Here is a 17,527-nt window from a genome sequence, read left to right on the forward strand (position 1 = left end):
GGCAATACCAAGTTTTGGTATTCAAGCAATGTTCAAAAATCCAGAAGACCTCAACTTGGTACTGAAATGGTTTTATTTTGAGGTATTATTTTACCCTTGGAATAACATGGTTTGGTATTGTTGTGCCCTTACACATACAAGATTTTGGTATGATTTCATGGTATTTTACCATCTATTACTGGGCAACCAAGGGCACATTTTGGTCGCTGTTATTTGCCCAAGTAATACCAAAATTTGGTATTCCCGTGTTATTTACCCCTGCTCGGGTATGGGGTACCTTTCAACAGCTGACTAATTCAAACGGTGTATGAGTTTACTGGTACACGGGAGAATAAATTGAGCAGAGGAAGGATAAAACCTTTGGCAAACAAATTCAAAATCTATTTTGAGTTCGAAAATCAAAAGAAGATTCGATTATTCGAAGTGAATATCCTCAAGGCCTTCGGAAAATAAAGTCTGAACTGTACTGATCCTGAATTTGAACGCGTTTGGACGAAAATTTGAACTAATTTTCAAATGATTTTGTATGATGGAATTAACAAATTTATATTTTTGATTTGATTTGATGTGATAATCAACAGGGCCACAAGGATGACCTATGTAGCGGTTGCCTAGAATTACAGTGGCTCAGACTTAAAGGGAGCATCTTCAAATTACTGCCGTATGAAGGGCCAAAAGGGGGTGGTTGGACGCGAACAAGCAAAATCACTCACGAGATGAGGATCTCCTTCCGACAGTAACCTTCAAAACTCCGAAAAAAGTCTGACAAAGCTGAAAAACAGGTCTCGCACCCTGTTGGGGGCCTAAAAGGGCGCGGCAGACAGCTGGAAACTGAAAGAGGTCAATAGATGTAGTAATTAGACAATCCTTTAGAATTGTATAATCAATAAACTATTTCCCTCTTGTGACGTAGTTCTGGTCTTCCACTATCCACATCCAGTCTCCGCCATTACAGCATACTGGCCACAGCCCTGATGCTCCCTACCCAATCCCCGGCTTTGGTTCTAACTACTGATAAAAAGGTAAATCAAAGTTGAGAAAAGGTCAATGCGGATAGAGAGCAAATCGAACTCAGTATCCCCTCGCAAAGACTGGTAGTAAGGGTGAAAAAAACAATGAAAAATAAGAAGAAAGACAAGACGAAAAATAAAAAGATAGTGCATCAATGCAGATGGATCGATGATCCCCCCACAAGGACATAAAAGCGACAGATGTTAGACTGGTCAACGCGGTTCTACTTTGTTCTAGCTGTTTCATTTTTCAAATAGAACTGAAACAGACCACCCGCAACGCGGAGTTGCAGTTTTATTTTTCGAGCAGTATTTTGGATCAGAAATAAAACTGCTCGACGAGTTTGTTTCAAACGTGTGACGATTTGGAACTGGAATAGAACTCTGTTTTATTTTTTGCTTCAGTGTGTTAGTGACATTTGACAGATAAACAAAGTTTTGATTTCGATTCACTTTGATTCTTGTTTTTTTAGCAGCAGCTGCGTTTCTGGTCTCGGTTTTGGTGAGTTTTCCTGTTTTTAATAAAAACTAGTTTTTTTATTCGTTATCGAAACATTTTTAGGAAATGGAAGATGCGGGGGGTAAGAAAAAATCTTCCGGGAAGAAGCGAGGAGCTGGATTTCACCCCCAGGATGATCTTCAACTAGCTAAATCGTGGATTGCTGTTTCAGAAGATCCGATCAAGGGCACGGACCAAACAAAAGATTCATTTTGGAGCTCGGTCAAAGAACACGGTGGGTTCGAGACCCGAACTCCTGACGGTCTTCGCCAACGATGGGGTGTCGTAAGCCGCGCGGTCTCAAAGTTTTGCGGGATAATGACTAATCTCCAAAATAAGAACCAAAGTGGGACGACGGATGAGGATAAACTCGACAAAGCGGCAGTTATTTTTAAGCAGGATGAAGGCAAAGAGTTTCGATTTCTTGCGTGTTACGACGTTTTAAGCTTCTGCCCGAAATTCAGTGTTGATCTTGGAAATAGCGGTAAGACATTGACTACTGCAAGAATTGACATAACCTCCCTTTTCGGCAAAGTAGTATAAACTTGCTGCCGGATCTTTTTCGAAAAAAAAATCCGGCAAGTTGGTACTGAGCGATATTTACGAAGGGAGGTTATGTTCCTGCTTTCAGGACTCAATTTGGAGTGCAAATTTAACAATCACAATACAATCTTTAAATCAGCAATCCTGATAATTATTTTTTTATTTATTTACAGTGGGAGCTGCTAGTACCTCCGCTGCGAGTACCTCTACTGCTAGTCCGTCCGCCGCAAATTCTTACGCCGAGAGTCCAACTGGTCGTCCATGCGGACGTGATAAGTCGAAATTCCTCTCAAACAACGCCAGCAACATTCATGCCTTGGAACTGCGACGAGCTGAAGCACTTGAACGTATTGCGTCAGCTGCCGAAGTGAAGGCGAAAGTTTTTACTGAATATAAAAATGAACTCAGACAAAAAAATGTTATCCAAATTGCCACTACTCGTTTGGATGATTTGGACCCGATCTCGAGGAAGATAATGATAATAGAGAAGCAAAGGGTGTTGCAAGAACTAACTGTGTCCAATAACAGTTTGAATACAGATTCCAGCAACATTTCTTCGCGAATTGATGGAACTCAGAGTCTATGCGCAATGCTAACACCCAAGGACGACCCAGAATCTGTAAACCATGCCACTGTTCCGGATGACGACATTTTCCAGAAGTTTATCGAGATCGATAATGAGCTGAGCGAGGAAGAAAACTTTTCCGAAAATTAATGTTTGGTAGCATCTATGCGTTTCGTATATTGTTTTAAGATAAGATTAGGCACTAGATACCATTCTAGCATTGCCTTTGTTGAAGTCCAGTGAGGTCCCTTATTTAAATGATTAAATAAATTATTGATTCTAACTTTCATTTCAAGTGTAATTATTAGGATGTAACAAAACGGGTCAATTTTGCGGGCATTTCAGGGCATGATCTTCTAGGTGTACTGAGCCCGAATACTAAATATGAGCTGATTGCTTGCGGTTGCTAGCAGGAGACCGACTCCGTGGCTTAATGGTTACGGCTTCTGCCTGCCAAAAAACGAAACAGAATCAGGTGGGGTTCGAACTCACACCTTTGGATTGATGGTCTAAAACATGCTGTATTCTTCTCATATTAAGTACGCGCTGATCCCTGATTTGCCTGCATGGATTGGGATAGATCAAGGATCCGTCTGGAGCTTGCTTCTATGTTAAGGCGGGGCCGGACAATGCCCAACGACCTCGGAATTGGGCCGCTAGGATCTCTGCTATTCTGAAATGGGTCGTTGGAAGCAGCGCGAGGGCTATCACCACCTAATACCCGGGACTGAGATAAGTTGTATCAGCATTCGGCATATACAAAGTTCGATACAAATTATACTTTTTCATAATTTCGCTACCGGTTAGCGGGTATTGGATTGGACCACACACACACACACACACACACACACACACACACACACACACACACACACACACACACACACACTGCTTGCGGTTGCTGGCAGGAAACTTCCTCTCGATGAGTAAATTTTGCGATCTTGGATTAAAAGTGCAATTCGGCCGAGGCGGGATTCTGCAGGGCCAAGAAGCGATTCTGGTGGGCGAGCGTCACGGTGGGCTCTACCGCTTGAAGCAGTTTGTGGAGAAGGCGATGCTTGCGATGTTCAGCGTGTGGGGTGTGCAAGCTGGGTCACCTACCGTTCCCGAAGGAGCCCCATGGAAGTTGCGACGCGGCAGGAAACCGGTACCTCATGGCGCTGTTGGACGATTTCAGTGGGAACACAGTGGTCTACCTGCTGAAGGCGAAGTCAGAGGCCGAGTCCAAGATACGGGAGTACTTCAACTTGGTTAAATAACCAGTTCAGTCGTCCTCCCAGAGTCTTTCGCACGGATGGCGGATACGAGTATTCCGGATCGTCGTTGAAGAAGTTTCTGGTCGAAAGCGGGACGTTCCACTTACCCCAGCAGAACGGGAAAGCGGAGCGGAAGAACCGATACGCTGTGAAGATGATGAGATGCATGATCGCCAATTCTGGCCTTGGTAAGCAGTACTGGGGAGAGGCGAAAACAGCGACAACCTTCATCATCGGTCGAGAAGACTCCGCATAAGCTGTGGTACAGCAAGAAGCCATCGTACAGCCACATCCGGACCTTCGGCTCGCAGGCATTCGTGCACGTTCCGAAAGAGAAGCACCTGAAACTGTACATGAAGGCGGAGAAGATGGTCTTCGTGGGGTACGCTGAAGGGCGGAAGGCTTACAGTTTCTTGGACCCCGACACCAAGCGGATCGTGATCAGCAGAGATGCCAAGTTCATCGAACAGGACGGTGTTGCAGAGGTTGCAGAGGAACCGGTCCGAACCGATTGAAAAATTCGACGCTTTTGAGATGGCTACAAGCGGAAGCGAAACGCAGCCGGAGAAATTCTCAAGCACAAAGTGCGCCAGGTGGCACAGGGGTACTGCCACAAGTACGGCGAAGATTACGACGAAGTCTTTGCCCCTGTAACGAAGCAGACCACGCTTCGCGCAAAGAGAAGCTGATCCTTTGACGTGAAGACGACTTACCTGTACGGCAAACTCAATGAGGAACTGTACATGAAGCAACCGGCAACTCGAGGAGGAGCTGTACATGAAGCAACCTGCATATTTGAGAAGAAAGGAGCAGAGAAGCTGGCGTGGAGACGCAGAAGGAGCATCTACGGGCTGAAGCAGTCCGCCCGGTGCTGGAACCATCGACTGCACGCCGTCCTGGTTGCAATGAAGTTCGTCCAAAGTGGTGCAGATTCCTGTCTATACACAAAGGATACACAAAGAACATGAAGACACGAAAGCCCACGTCAGGAATGGTGTTCGAACTAGCGGGGGCGCTTTTTCTTGGGCAAGCCAGTTCCAGAACTCTGTAACTTTGTCTTCGATGGAGTCGGTGTTCCTGGCGTTGAGCGAAACGAGCTCAACGTTTGGCTACTACACCTGCTAGACAATCTTGGCGAAGCGCCAGCTGCGTAAAGTTAACCGCAATGATGATTCGTTGAAGTGGATTGAGTGTTCAATGTTCAAACAAAAATACATTCCTGAATCTACAGGGGAGGAAGAAACGTGGGCAGTTCATACACTGGGTTGCTTGGGTTGTTGGGGGGGGGAGGGGGGGGGGTGTCGAGGGTTGAAGTCAGCACGCAGCTCCAAAGAAAAAACAAACAGCTTACTGTCAAATTAAAGTTAATTGAAAATCATGTGTCTGTTCTAAAAAATTCAGAATTTTATTTTAACATCACGTGTAAATGTGTCTTATAAACAAAAAAAAATCAATTAGGTTGGTCCCCGAAATGGTTCCAAATATGATCGATTAAATCTCGTTTAAGTATAGAATGATTGAGCGAATTGCGAACCTCCATTCGTTTCTGAAGATAATCAGCAAAATTGGTTGGACCTGTCTCAACCACATTTAGCGGATCGTTCTCGATTGGTCCGGTATCGGTGTTGTACTCAATCCTCATATTATGCAATATTATACAAGCATTCATGATGAGTTGCAACGTCTCGAGATCTTGGAACCTAGCTGGATAATTAAGCACGTGCCAGCATTTTTTTAGTATTCCGAATGCTCTCTCTACGTCCTTTCGCGCCGACTCTTGTTTTTTACTAAACAACTTTTCCTTCGGAGTATTTGGGTGAGAAATGGTTTTAACAAATATTTCCCAATCTGGATAGATTCCATCGGCGAGAAAATAGGCTTTCTCTTTTTGTTTGCCGTTTAGTTCATAATTGCATTTTAAAATATCGTCCTGAAAAAGATAAAATTATTTATACAATTTGTTATAATTAAACGTTTTAACTATTCTCTCGAACTTACGTTTATTATATGATTCACCAACGGCGAACGATCGAAAATGTTCAAATCATTTAAACTTCCAGGACAGCCAAAAAAGCTATGCCAAATATGGGTGTCGTACGATGCGACGGCTTCTAGTACAAGAGTGGCTTTCCCATCTTTGCCAGTGTACTGCCCTGTAAGTAAATAAATTCTCATTTATTTCAATGTTACTTTTTTAATGAATAATTTGAAATCAATAACCCCGAAACTACGAGTCGGACAGCTGAAAGTAGGCACCTACCTCTCCATCAAAATTGAGCAAAAGTTACTTCAGTAAAGTCTGTTTAATAATGACTGGATAACGGCGACCAGAGGGTGCGGGCCACGATCGGGCTGCTGATGGAGGACACCCAGTTGCCTCTTATCAAGAATGCGACGACGGCCAAGCTCTGCTGGAACGTCCTGAGGGACCACTTTGAGACGGTCACCCTGACGTCTAAGGTGGCTCTGCTGAAGCGATTGTGCGGGATGCAGTACTCGGATGGAGAGGACATCCAGCAGCATGTCCAGCAGATGCTAGAAATTTTCGAGAGGTTGGCGATGGCCGGTCAAGAGCTGGACGATCGAGAGCTGGATCTTCGACTCGGGGGCTACGTCCCACATGTGCGTCAATCCTGATTGTTTCGTGTCGATGGATCAGAGCGTGAAGTAGGACGTCTACCTTGCGGACGGCAAGAAGACGACCTCGGAGGGTGTTGGCTCATGTAAGTTGATCTGGGGGTCTCCGGAGGGCAAACGAAACGACGTTGTCCTGTCCGATGTGATGTACGTGCCCAAGTTCGAGACCAGCATCATCTCTGTGAAGAAGCTGACTGCCTTCGGGGCCAAGGTCGACTTCGATGCGAACGGATGCCGGATTCTCAAGAACAACAGGGTGATTGGATCCGCGGCGATGGCCGGTGGACTCTACAAGATGTGGCCGGTTCGTGAAGCGCTGTGGCAGAATGGAGTCTCGGAGCGCAAGTGTCGCTCGGCTCGTTCCATCGATCCGGAGACGCACGAGTGGACCATCAGCCGACATTGTCATTTTATGACACATCAGAATGTTCGGGAAACCGAACCTTCGCAGGGAAGTGTCGTTCTTTATCCATTTGCTGAAGTCTTCCCGAAAGAATGTGTGGCTGATGACGTGCCCGTTGTTCTAGTGCTCGATGGCGAACACGACGGCGGTGAGGATCGAGGCAGACTCCAGCGATTTCGAGGTGGAGGTTTCCGGCGATGGACGGAATGATACGGAAGACGTTGATGACGCGTTGTCGCCAGAAAACGTCGAGATCCGGACTGCAGAAAGGAGCTGCAAGATGGGCGCAGTGTTTGTCGTACAACTCAAGGAGGCCTGCGATGTCGGGACCTGGTTGACCTTTTCCTGGAGCACTGGGAGCCCCGTACGTTTGCTGATGTACTCCGAGAAGTGGTTACTCGCTTTCAAGGAGGAGATCCAGTCCCTTAACGAGAACTTGGCCAGTTTTGAGACCGGCTCGATGCTACCGGGCGATGTCTACTTTCTTGAGAAATGCTGTTACGGACTGGAGCAGGCGGGACGCGTTTGGAACCAGCAGTTTTCTTACGTGCTGCGAAACTTGGAGTACCTGCCGTCAGAAGCGGATCCCTTTTTGTTCGTGAGAAAAAAGGCCGACGATAGATCGTTCGACAGATCGCAGAACGGACGGTTCTGGCTGGACCAAAGCGCGTGTACACATACGATCGCTGTAAGGATTTATCAAGGTTACCCGAAACGCCAGCAAAAGGAGGAGGAATCGCTGCCACGGAAGAACGACTACGTTAGTGCTTTGCTTGTCCACTCTGGGACGCAAGGTAAGCAACCCGAGCCAGACGAGCTGGACCAAAGCTGAGCGGACGCTGCGGGATCCGAACGCCACGGACGAATTGGAGCTCGGAGCACCAGGACGACGATCATCAGGACCAAGTCGAATACGTGGCGTAGTCGGATGCCGGCCAGAAGTTGCTGTAGCGGATGAAGCTAATGCCGAACGTGGGAGACGACCAAAGCCGGAGCTGATGGTCGCTGCTGTCGAAGATCAAACTGAGATGCTGATGAAGAAGTTGATGAGTTCCCCAACCTACGCAGCTTGAGGAGGAGTGTTGGGATCTAGCAAGCTGTGGAGTTGGACCGATCGTAGTTAACCTTGTTTGTATCCCTAGTTGAATAAACCATTATGTACTTGAATTTCTTAGAAACCAGTCGCCTAGTTATTTCGCACTCCGACAAAACAATGAATCAAAAATGATCAGTGGGAGCCAACCATCCGTTCACTGTTTAACCCCTGAAGACCCAGACTTTATAAGCCTTTATCGACGCCCTCCCAAGAAGCCTGCAGTTCAACAAAAGGGAGGAATGTTAGCCCGATAGTTGAAGTTGCAGACTCATAGCACATAGTTTTTCGGTCTTCAAGGTAAACAAACGCCAGCTGGAGGATCGTGATCGCACCGAAAGAGACCAGCTGTTCCGACAAAACAAGACGCGGAAGTTCTACGAAATTGTGCTCACAAAGGCTATGCTGCAAGCCAACACGTGTCGGGACGCAGGTTGAAACCTTCTCATGGGCAAAGGCGAGGTGTTGAATAGATGGCAGCAGTTCTTCAAGGAGCACCTCAACGGCTTTGAAGCTCAACTTGGGCCGACCGTAGCTGACCAATAGTTCCCGGCACCTGATCTGGAGACGGTGCAGAAGGAGATCAGGCTACTGGCAAAGATCGGCTACCCGGTGAGCTCTTCAAATATGGAGGAGAGCTGTTGGCTATTTCGAAGATCTGGCTACGGCTCTGACTGTATTCCTGAATGACCCAAGTTGAACGCTGTTTCTAAACCCCACTCCTTTGGAGCTGCGTATTGGCCCATAACAATGATTCATTTAACTCATACTCACCTTTATACGCAGTAGGGCAATTCGCCCATTGCCAATGCATGCAATCGATGCTCCCGAGCATGCCTGGGAAGCCACGATTTGCATTTTCATTCAACAGCCTCGTTATGTCTTCCTGATTCGGATACCGAAGAAAATGTTCTCCGTAAAGATTTGTAATTGCCGAGCAAAACTTTTTGAGATAAAATAAAGCCGTGGACTCGCCAATTTTAATATATTCGTCGACCGCATCTGCAGATATACCGTAGGCGAGAAGTCTTACGGCTGCGGTGCATTTTTGTATTGTGCTTAATCCGGATTTCCCTAGAGCATCTACTTTTTGTTTGAAGAATTCGTCGTCCTGCAGATCGTCGACTATCTTCAAGAACATTTCCTTCGACATCCGGAATCGACGCACAAATTTCGTATCATCATATCTAGGATTTAGGACAAAATAGTCCTCCATCAGTTTTTGATGTTCTTCTACAAAATTTCTCCGGACAAAGCTACGTTTTCCTCGATGATTGCGTGTAAATGCCTCCCCTGTAATAGACGTAAAAATATAAAATCTGAGAAATTTGACTTAATCTCTATCCCCACCCAATATCATCCCCACTGAAGATACTTTTTGTTGCTGTCAAGTGAAAGTGTGTAGGCACACACTTTCACTTGATTTCACATAAGTTGAGCTGAATCTAACTTCTAAATAAAAGTCATTTTTACCTTCTAATTCCAACAACGCCACTTCCATTTCCGAATCATCGATCAAATCTTCAAGCACAAAGTCACAAAACATTTTAATTTCAGCGTCTTCTCGTCTTTCACGTAGGTACTGCTCGTAATTAGGTTTGACAGGGTTTGACAACTGAGTTTTTGATTGATGTCGTATCCTCACACACACACACACACTTTCAAATATTTATTTGAAGCAGCGCATTGCGAGCATCGTGTTCTAGTTTCATTTCCGCCAGTTCTAAAAATTTAAAACTGCTCGCAATTTGAAACAATAATAAAACTTCGCGTTGCTACCAGTCTTAGGGAGCAAAAGGGAAATGGTAGGGAGCAAACAAAGAACAGAAAATCAGGAATAAGAAATAGTCAAAGCAGATGGAGAGTAAATTGGATTATCCAATCACAAAGAGAACAATATAAAAAATATTCAACAATTCATTTGAAAAAATAAAAATATTGTCCCGCCCGTGTGAATCAATCGGACCGCGCACTGGACTCACAATTCAGAGGTCGCCGGTTCGAATCCCGCGGCGGGCGCTCTAAATTTTTTTGTGTAAATATGGGTATTCGGCGCCGTCGCTCCGTGCCATACTTTCATACACTTAGGAGCCCAGGGCGGCGAAGTCCTTGTAGATAAAAAGGAAGATACTAGTGGTTGGTACTAGCAATGGTGGCCGACAGCTATAAAGTTAACTTCGTCTAAAATGAAATGTTTGTATGTCAGTGTACACACTAAATGAATCTTCTGAAATTCAAAATGGAAAGATCTCACCAAATCAGAAATCATAGGCTTCAATCCATTTGATCGTCCTGAATCTCCAACTGTTCAAAATTTCCAAGATGGATTTACATACATTTGCATACATTCTGTCATAGTTATTCAACTAAATGTTAGTAAAATACCGTCAATTGGAGCGAATCGGTACTACAATCTGAAAAGGGACAGCACGTTTAAGAGTAGTTGGAAGCTTCAAATTTGGAAATAGATGAACATTGTACACATTTTGTTGCTCTGAATCTAACGTCATGTTTCGAATTCCCGGACGCTTCGAAACCCGGACACTTCATCTTGTTTTATCAATTATTTGGATATAAGTTCGCCTTATGAATGTCAAAACTGTGTTATTTGATGAATTCCAACATCAACATTCATTTAAAGTTTGTAGTTAATGCCAAAACAATTAAATACAATTAAATTATATGTTTACCAAAAATGCGAAACATTTCACTAGAAATATTTCGTAGGCGTTCGAAGCACCGGGAAGGCAAAGCAGAAATTTATGGTTTATGGTTTCGATTTCCTTAAATTCTAGCAAATATTTATATAAAATATCGATTGTTTTAATGTTAACAGCTTATTTGAGACCTAAAGAATGCCATTCACTAACATTTCAGTCCAAATTTGTGCGATTCATAAGTAAAAACGTTACTTAATCCACCGGAAGGTGGTTGCTGCCTTCCTCCTAAAAGCCTTGCAACCACACACTACGAAAGCTTTGGCTAACGCTTACTTAGTAAAGACACTATACATCTGAGTGCTGCCATCTAGGTATGATAAATTTAATGAACCATTTGAAAGCACTGCAGTGTTTGTGTGCGTGCACTGAGCGTAAAGTTCCGACAGCTATCCGCCGGAGCTTTCAAATTATGTAAATAATGACCCTTTTTAGTATCAACCAAAACAGTTTTTCGAACATATCTTTTAAAGTACTGCACCAAGCCGGATGAAATTTAAAAAAGACTTAAAGAACCTGAAGGCAAATCCAAAAACATAGTTCCGGACAAAATCGGTCGAGCCAGTTCCGAGAAAAGTGAGTGAGAAAAAAAATTCTACGTCCATCCACACGCACAGACATTTGCTCAGAATTTGATTCTGAGTCGATATGTATACGTAAAGGTATATCTGGGAGGCTTATTTAAAAAGTTCAATTTTTGAGTGATTTTATAGCCTTGCCTCAGTGAGGTGAGGAAGGCAAAACGAGTGTCCGGAATTCGAAGCAAAAGTGTCCGGATTTCGAATCAGCTTTTATCAGTGTCCGGGATTCGAAGCACAACAAGCCATTTTAATTTTAAAATTCTGATGAAAAATTGTTAAAAAAAAGACCTATTTTGCATGCTTTTTCTTGAAACTGACTGTTAATACTACATCCTGGTGATATTTTTTCATTTCCAACTTATTGCATGATGTTTTGTCAGCTATAACAAAAATGATAAGCTACTAAGTGTCCGGATTTCGAATCATGACGTTAGTCTAGCCAAAAACCACTCAAAAATATCAACATGTTACGCTGCAACATCGATAAGCAGCTGTCCCAATTCGCCCCAGATGACAGAGAATAGAGAGATCAATAATTTTGAAGAATGTTTTCAAGCTTTCCAAATCTGCGAGTGAAAATTTAATTCATTGAATTGTTGGGACTAAAATCTGTTCTAAAATATTTTTGATTACCGTAAACTGGGGTCAATCGGGACACATGGGCCGAATTGGGACAGCAGTTTTAACCATGTTGGAGCACAATATTTTGATTTTTCTGGTGGGTTTCGGTAAGAACAGGCTCAGACCAACAAAATGTGTACATCCATTTCCAAATTTAAAAGCTTTAAGTGCTCTAAAAACTGCTGAACTGAAGTCCCGATTCGCCCCAGATTACGGTATTCAAAATTCTTACAGAATGATTTTGCCCGAGGCTTATAAACCTCTCAGTGTAGTTAGTCGTAATAGACATCAACTTGTTATTTGATTTTTCCCCAAAATTAAAACAAAACTGAGACTTATATTACCAAAATACCGCCATCTGAGAAGAATCGGGACACATGGAGCGAACTGGGACAACTATTTTAGCCTTGTTGTTGCCAATTGGGATTGGAACCATTTTGGGATTTTTTGATTGGTTTCGGATAGAACAGACACAGATTAACAAAAATAGTGCATCAATTTCCAAATTTCAAGCTTTGAAGTGGTCGAAAACCTGCTATCCCTATAAGGCTTTCTAGTAAGAAATTTACCAGCACATTCAAAGTATGTTTACATGACAGCTGGACGTTTGTTTGAATCAGGTTTCCTATCTCTTTCTAGCAAATTTTTTTTGTCAAGCGATTTCTAGCTGGTTTATTTGACTGACTGCCCGATATGTCAGCCAACATACTTCGAAGGGCTGTGACAGCTACAGCTCGATCATTGTTTGCATCAGGACACTGTGACGAGGAGTTCGTCATTTTTGAGTTAAATTATATTTTTTTCACAGGGCCTAGAAAGCCTTATTCAGACTGTTGTCCCGATTTCCGATAGAATTGGCAAGCCACACAGAAAAAAGTGATGGTAATATTTATCAAGAATTAATTAAGTTTCTGATGAATATTCGTCAGGTTCACATTTTTAAAACATTTTTTTATGTAAAATTACTCAAAAAAGAGGTAATTTTCAACCAACAAAATTTTCAACAATCCAAAATTCAACTATTTTTTACTGTGCAAGACGACGTCGTCGTGCTATCTTGTCACACCCGCCATTTCGACGTTCCGAGAAAAATGTGTTTAAATGTTTGACCACGACGGCGACGAAGTATCAAAATGGCAAATTTCCAGGGAAATTGGGTACTAAATACCTGTGTCAATTTTTATGTACAACGGTAAAAAACACGATTTAAAACCATTTCTGATCTTTTTTTTTTTTTCATTTTAACTCAAAAAAAATTTGACAAGACAAAATTTTTTCGATGGATCAACTATGGTCCCCTTGGAACGAGCTGTCAAGTAGGAGCTTTTCTGTCAAGAAGGACCGCGAGGTTAATTTTTCAAAATTGATTTAAAAATCCATTTTAAACTCTTTGTGGTCGTACAATGGTCATTGTACTCAGAAAAATAAGCTTTATCGCTGTAAACAAAAATATCAGCAATCTAAGCTTCATTTTAGGACCCAATTTGTCCGGGTAAGTCTCGCTCATTATCGTCTAGTTAGATTGGACAATAAACAGGAAAAAATACACAGATACAGGTTCATTTTTCATGTTAGTAGACTCATTAAAAAAAACACGTTTTGTTTGGCAGACCGTTCTGTGCCTTTCTGGAAGTTTGCTTAAATTTGGTTGCCGGAGTCTTGAGTTATAACCAAAAAGCTGTACACAAGCATGCAAGTATGACAAAACGGCTACTGACTAAATTCCCTCTTGCAAGTTGTCGCACTTGCAGGATGTTAGAAGATGGCACGTTTGGTCGAAACTACATTCCATATGAAGAGTGACAACATTGAAATATGAATCATCAAAATCTGCCAATTAAATCAAATATTTATTGTTGAGAGATTGTCTGAAAAATATTTACTTATGAAACAGACTTGAAAATACTCAAACAAAAGTGGTCTACGCTACGACCAAAAATGGCCACACAGTTCAACGTCCCTTATAGTCCAACGCGTCCAAATAGACAAAGTCCGTCCGTCCGTCGGTTCAAAAGCCCCACGAGAGAGAAAGACACACGAGTTTGAGTGTGAGATAATGTGAAATGAGTACGACAGCGAGCTCGAGCCAGGGAAAGCAGCAAAAGAAGAGCAAAAAAAAAATCAGCGACTTTGATTTGTGGCCGTCTCGTGTCATGCTCCCTCCCTTCTGCTGCTCTCACCCTCTCTTCCACCCCGCCAACGATCACGATCACGAACGGTGGCGTAGCGTCGCGCGAATAATGCCAAAGTGACGATGTGAATGTGGCGCGGGCTGGTTGGTGGAGTGGAAACAGCGCCAACTCTCCCCATAGAGTTATCTACGTGCGCATGTATTGCGTGTACGTACACGAAAAAAAGTGAGGTTAAATTTTGTACCAGCCAGCAAAACAAATGGTGTGCTAGTGTGTGTGAGATCGGGCTTAGATAGCTCTATTGTGGTGAGTGAGAGGGGTGTGTGAGTGAGGTGGAATTTTTGGACCGTCAAACACGGCGCTGACATTCTCTGAAAGAGTCGTTAAGTTCAAAAACATTTAGTATAAACTTTAATACATAAATATAAGATATTCAATAAAACCAATTAACTCCGTGAATTGTTGTCGCTCCTCATATGAAAGAAGTTTCGATCTTGTCGTGATATCTTGAAACACTCTGAAAATTGCTGTAAATGCGACAACTGGCCAAAGGAATTTCAGGTCAGAACGCGTTTGACACACGTACATGCCCGACTTCTGTAAACATTTGTAATTATAAATCGGGACTCCAGCAACAAAATTCAACCAAAGTTCGGCACAAAGCTCTGAACGGTCAGCCAAACAAAGCGTGTTAGTTATTTTTTACATTGCGTGCACTATTTTTAGTTTATTTAAGGTCAAAAATTTGAACGCATTTTTTCTTATCGTCAACAAGCGACGTGGCGATGATTTGAGCTAAGAGACGTGAAAAATACGTTTGATCTGTTGGAATGTAAATTACTTTTTGAAATTCCAGAGAAATGCTCCACTACACCGCTCAGCACCGTGACAGTAGTGGTGAGAGTAAACGAAAAAAAAGAAGCAAAAAAAAGACCTTATGTGACTTGAATTTGCACGAATGAAAATTGCTCACAGTGCGGCGTCGAACGAGTGCGAAAGGAGAGAAATCTGGTTTGACTTGACTTTTGGTGCGGGGCGAAAATTAATGACATTCGAAGGTGTTCGGTTTTGTGACAACACTGAGCGGCTTGTAGCACAGAGCTTGAAAGGGGTCTTTAAGTTTTACTTGTTGTCTGAAATTCAGAGAAAGACCGAGCTTTGCGCTATGATTTGTATACAAAATTACCAAAGAAAATTGTATCAAAAAACAAATCAAACTTAAAAAACACATTCTACTTGCAATGCTATGTATGAGTTCGTGTCATATTCAATAATTTTTTTATCAACCCCTCGCGGCACATGCCCCTCTCTGCATACGCTGCAACCATGAATATTTAATGGCGAAGGTTGAAATTAGTATCGATTTTTATGTCCTCGGACCCGATTCGACCTGGACTCCGATAAAGTGGTGGTCGCGTTGCATGATGACGTCGACGGCACAAGGACAAACAGCCGGTAGAGTGAGAAAGGAGTGACAAAAAATACTAAGCAACGGAAGTGGATAGTAACTTGGGAAAAAGTGTCTATTTCTTTAAAAAAAACAAGAGTGATGGAAGAGGTTGAATGGTTGTCTGTGATGGTACGGTCACTTATTTTCTAGAAACACATAGTTGCACTAATGATATTAATAAATTTAAAAGGTTGTCGTGCAGTCAACTGGGGCGAAGTGGAACTAGAGTCTAAACAGTTTTAGAGATATTATTGATGTTATTTTTACACTCTTAACATCCGGAACCAACTCTATCGGTAATTAGTGGTGTTAGCACTAAGAAGTAAGCTTTCTCGAATGGTCGAAATGATTTAGTAACAAGATCGAAAATCACAAAAAATGCTTGGTTGGCCATTATTTTAAGCCGAGCCCTTTCCAATTGTAAAATGTAGGTTTAGTGATTTTTCACGCTCGAAATTAGCAAATTTCACGGGGACCTCAAATTTAAAACACAATATTTCACGCAATTTTCGCGGAACGTGAAAAATGTTGAAATAATTCTGAAAATATTAAGCTTAAATCACAGAAACTACTTTTTATGCTTCATATATAATAAAGCATAAAAATAAACTCAAAAAAAAAAAATCTTAACTAAATTTTAACGTGACAAAAAAATTCTTCTCATTTTCAAAAAAGATTCCACCTGGTTTATGGATGGTCTCTATATATATTTTGAAACAAAATGTAGGGCATGCGTCTTCTTTTATATTGATTTTTTGTTTTACTATTTGACACATTAAGCTAAAAAGTTTTCCCGGATTTGCTTCATTTTATTAAATTTCATATCAAAGCAAGATTTAACAATCTTGTCCAGCCAAAATGAGTGAAATTATTTGATTTTTTGCGACATTTCGTACATTAAAAATAATTTTTAAGGTTTTCATCTCCCTATTCAAAATTTTAAATCAATAGACAAAAATAACATGTTTGTAATGAAATCGAAAAAACACAAAAAAAAAAGTAGTATTTTCAAAACTTTCAGGGGAATTATCCACCCAAATAATCAAATATCGTTAAAATTAAACAGAACTCTTTAAAATGTTGATTTTAAAGATAAAAAATAACTTTTTTTAAACGAAGCTTTTGATTTCTTATAAAACTATGCCTTTCAAATCAAAAGGTAGTAAAATTTTTATTACAGCGAATTACAATATTACTAAACGTAGTTAATTTCTAAAAACTGAAAAATCTGAACAATTCTTCAAATGGTTGATACCAAGTTTTTTAATTGTAAACTAAAAAAATATACTTGAATAGTCTGAATGGATATGTTGGTAATTAAACAAGGATACTCACTCGCTTAATTCTACAGTATTTCATAAGATTATTTTCATTCCTGTTTGAGTTTGATAAATCATTTGGAAAAAAATCGTTGCAGTTTCACACAAACATAAAATTTTACGGGATTTCGCGGAAAAAGCCAAATTTCACTAATTTTACGCTGTCTGCGGAATCGTGAAATTTCACTAACCCTAGTAATATGTATAATGTATTTAAACATGCGCAATTAAAACACACGTTGTTTGGCCATTTTGGGTGTTTTTTTTTTGCATTTTGACTTACATGACTTGATTTTTCAGCCTCGAAATTATTTTTACCAGAAATTTCGTAAAATGTCTTATAAGTTTGCTTCCGACCGAATTTCAATTTACTATCCAGGTTATCATAATCCTACCTATCACACTGAAAAATTACCCTGTTTTAAGTTTTAACAATATTTAGGCCAGTCATCAAATTGAAATGCAGTCTTATGAGAAAATGGTCGAGGTTTTCGGTAACAAACATGTTAGCGACTAAAAATGACGAATTCCTTTAAAAAATGGCCAAAATCAACAGCTTGTCCAGATCGGCACAGCATAAAGCATGGCAGGTCTGAAAATTTGATTATAAATTAACAGTTTATTCTTGAGACAAAGTCTAGAATTCCTATTAATAAGTGGATACAAACATTTAATATATTTGTTACATTTAGCCTGTATAC

At 41.5% G+C, this 17,527-nt stretch overlaps 2 protein-coding genes across 2 annotated transcripts; one reads left to right on the plus strand and one right to left on the minus strand.

Annotated features, from left to right (window-relative positions):
- Positions 1–1,233: 1,233 nt before the first annotated feature.
- Positions 1,234–3,118, plus strand: LOC120420922 (uncharacterized). Its single transcript, XM_039584050.2, has 2 exons — positions 1,234–1,993; positions 2,226–3,118. The coding sequence occupies exons 1-2, from the start codon at positions 1,576–1,578 to the stop codon at positions 2,765–2,767; spliced, it is 960 nt and encodes a 319-aa protein (XP_039439984.1). The 5' UTR covers positions 1,234–1,575; the 3' UTR covers positions 2,768–3,118.
- Positions 3,119–5,260: 2,142 nt separating this feature from the next.
- On the minus strand, positions 5,261–9,646 carry LOC120420906 (uncharacterized). Its single transcript, XM_052710588.1, has 4 exons — positions 9,480–9,646; positions 8,781–9,299; positions 5,872–6,026; positions 5,261–5,803 (listed from the first exon to the last, which is right to left on the minus strand). Exons 1-4 carry the CDS (start codon positions 9,550–9,552, stop codon positions 5,324–5,326), a joined length of 1,227 nt encoding a protein of 408 aa, XP_052566548.1. The 5' UTR covers positions 9,553–9,646; the 3' UTR covers positions 5,261–5,323.
- Between the last annotated feature and the right edge of the window lie 7,881 nt (positions 9,647–17,527).

This window comes from Culex pipiens, chromosome 3 (genome assembly GCF_016801865.2).
Source record: "Culex pipiens pallens isolate TS chromosome 3, TS_CPP_V2, whole genome shotgun sequence".
Taxonomy (NCBI): domain Eukaryota; kingdom Metazoa; phylum Arthropoda; class Insecta; order Diptera; family Culicidae; genus Culex; species Culex pipiens.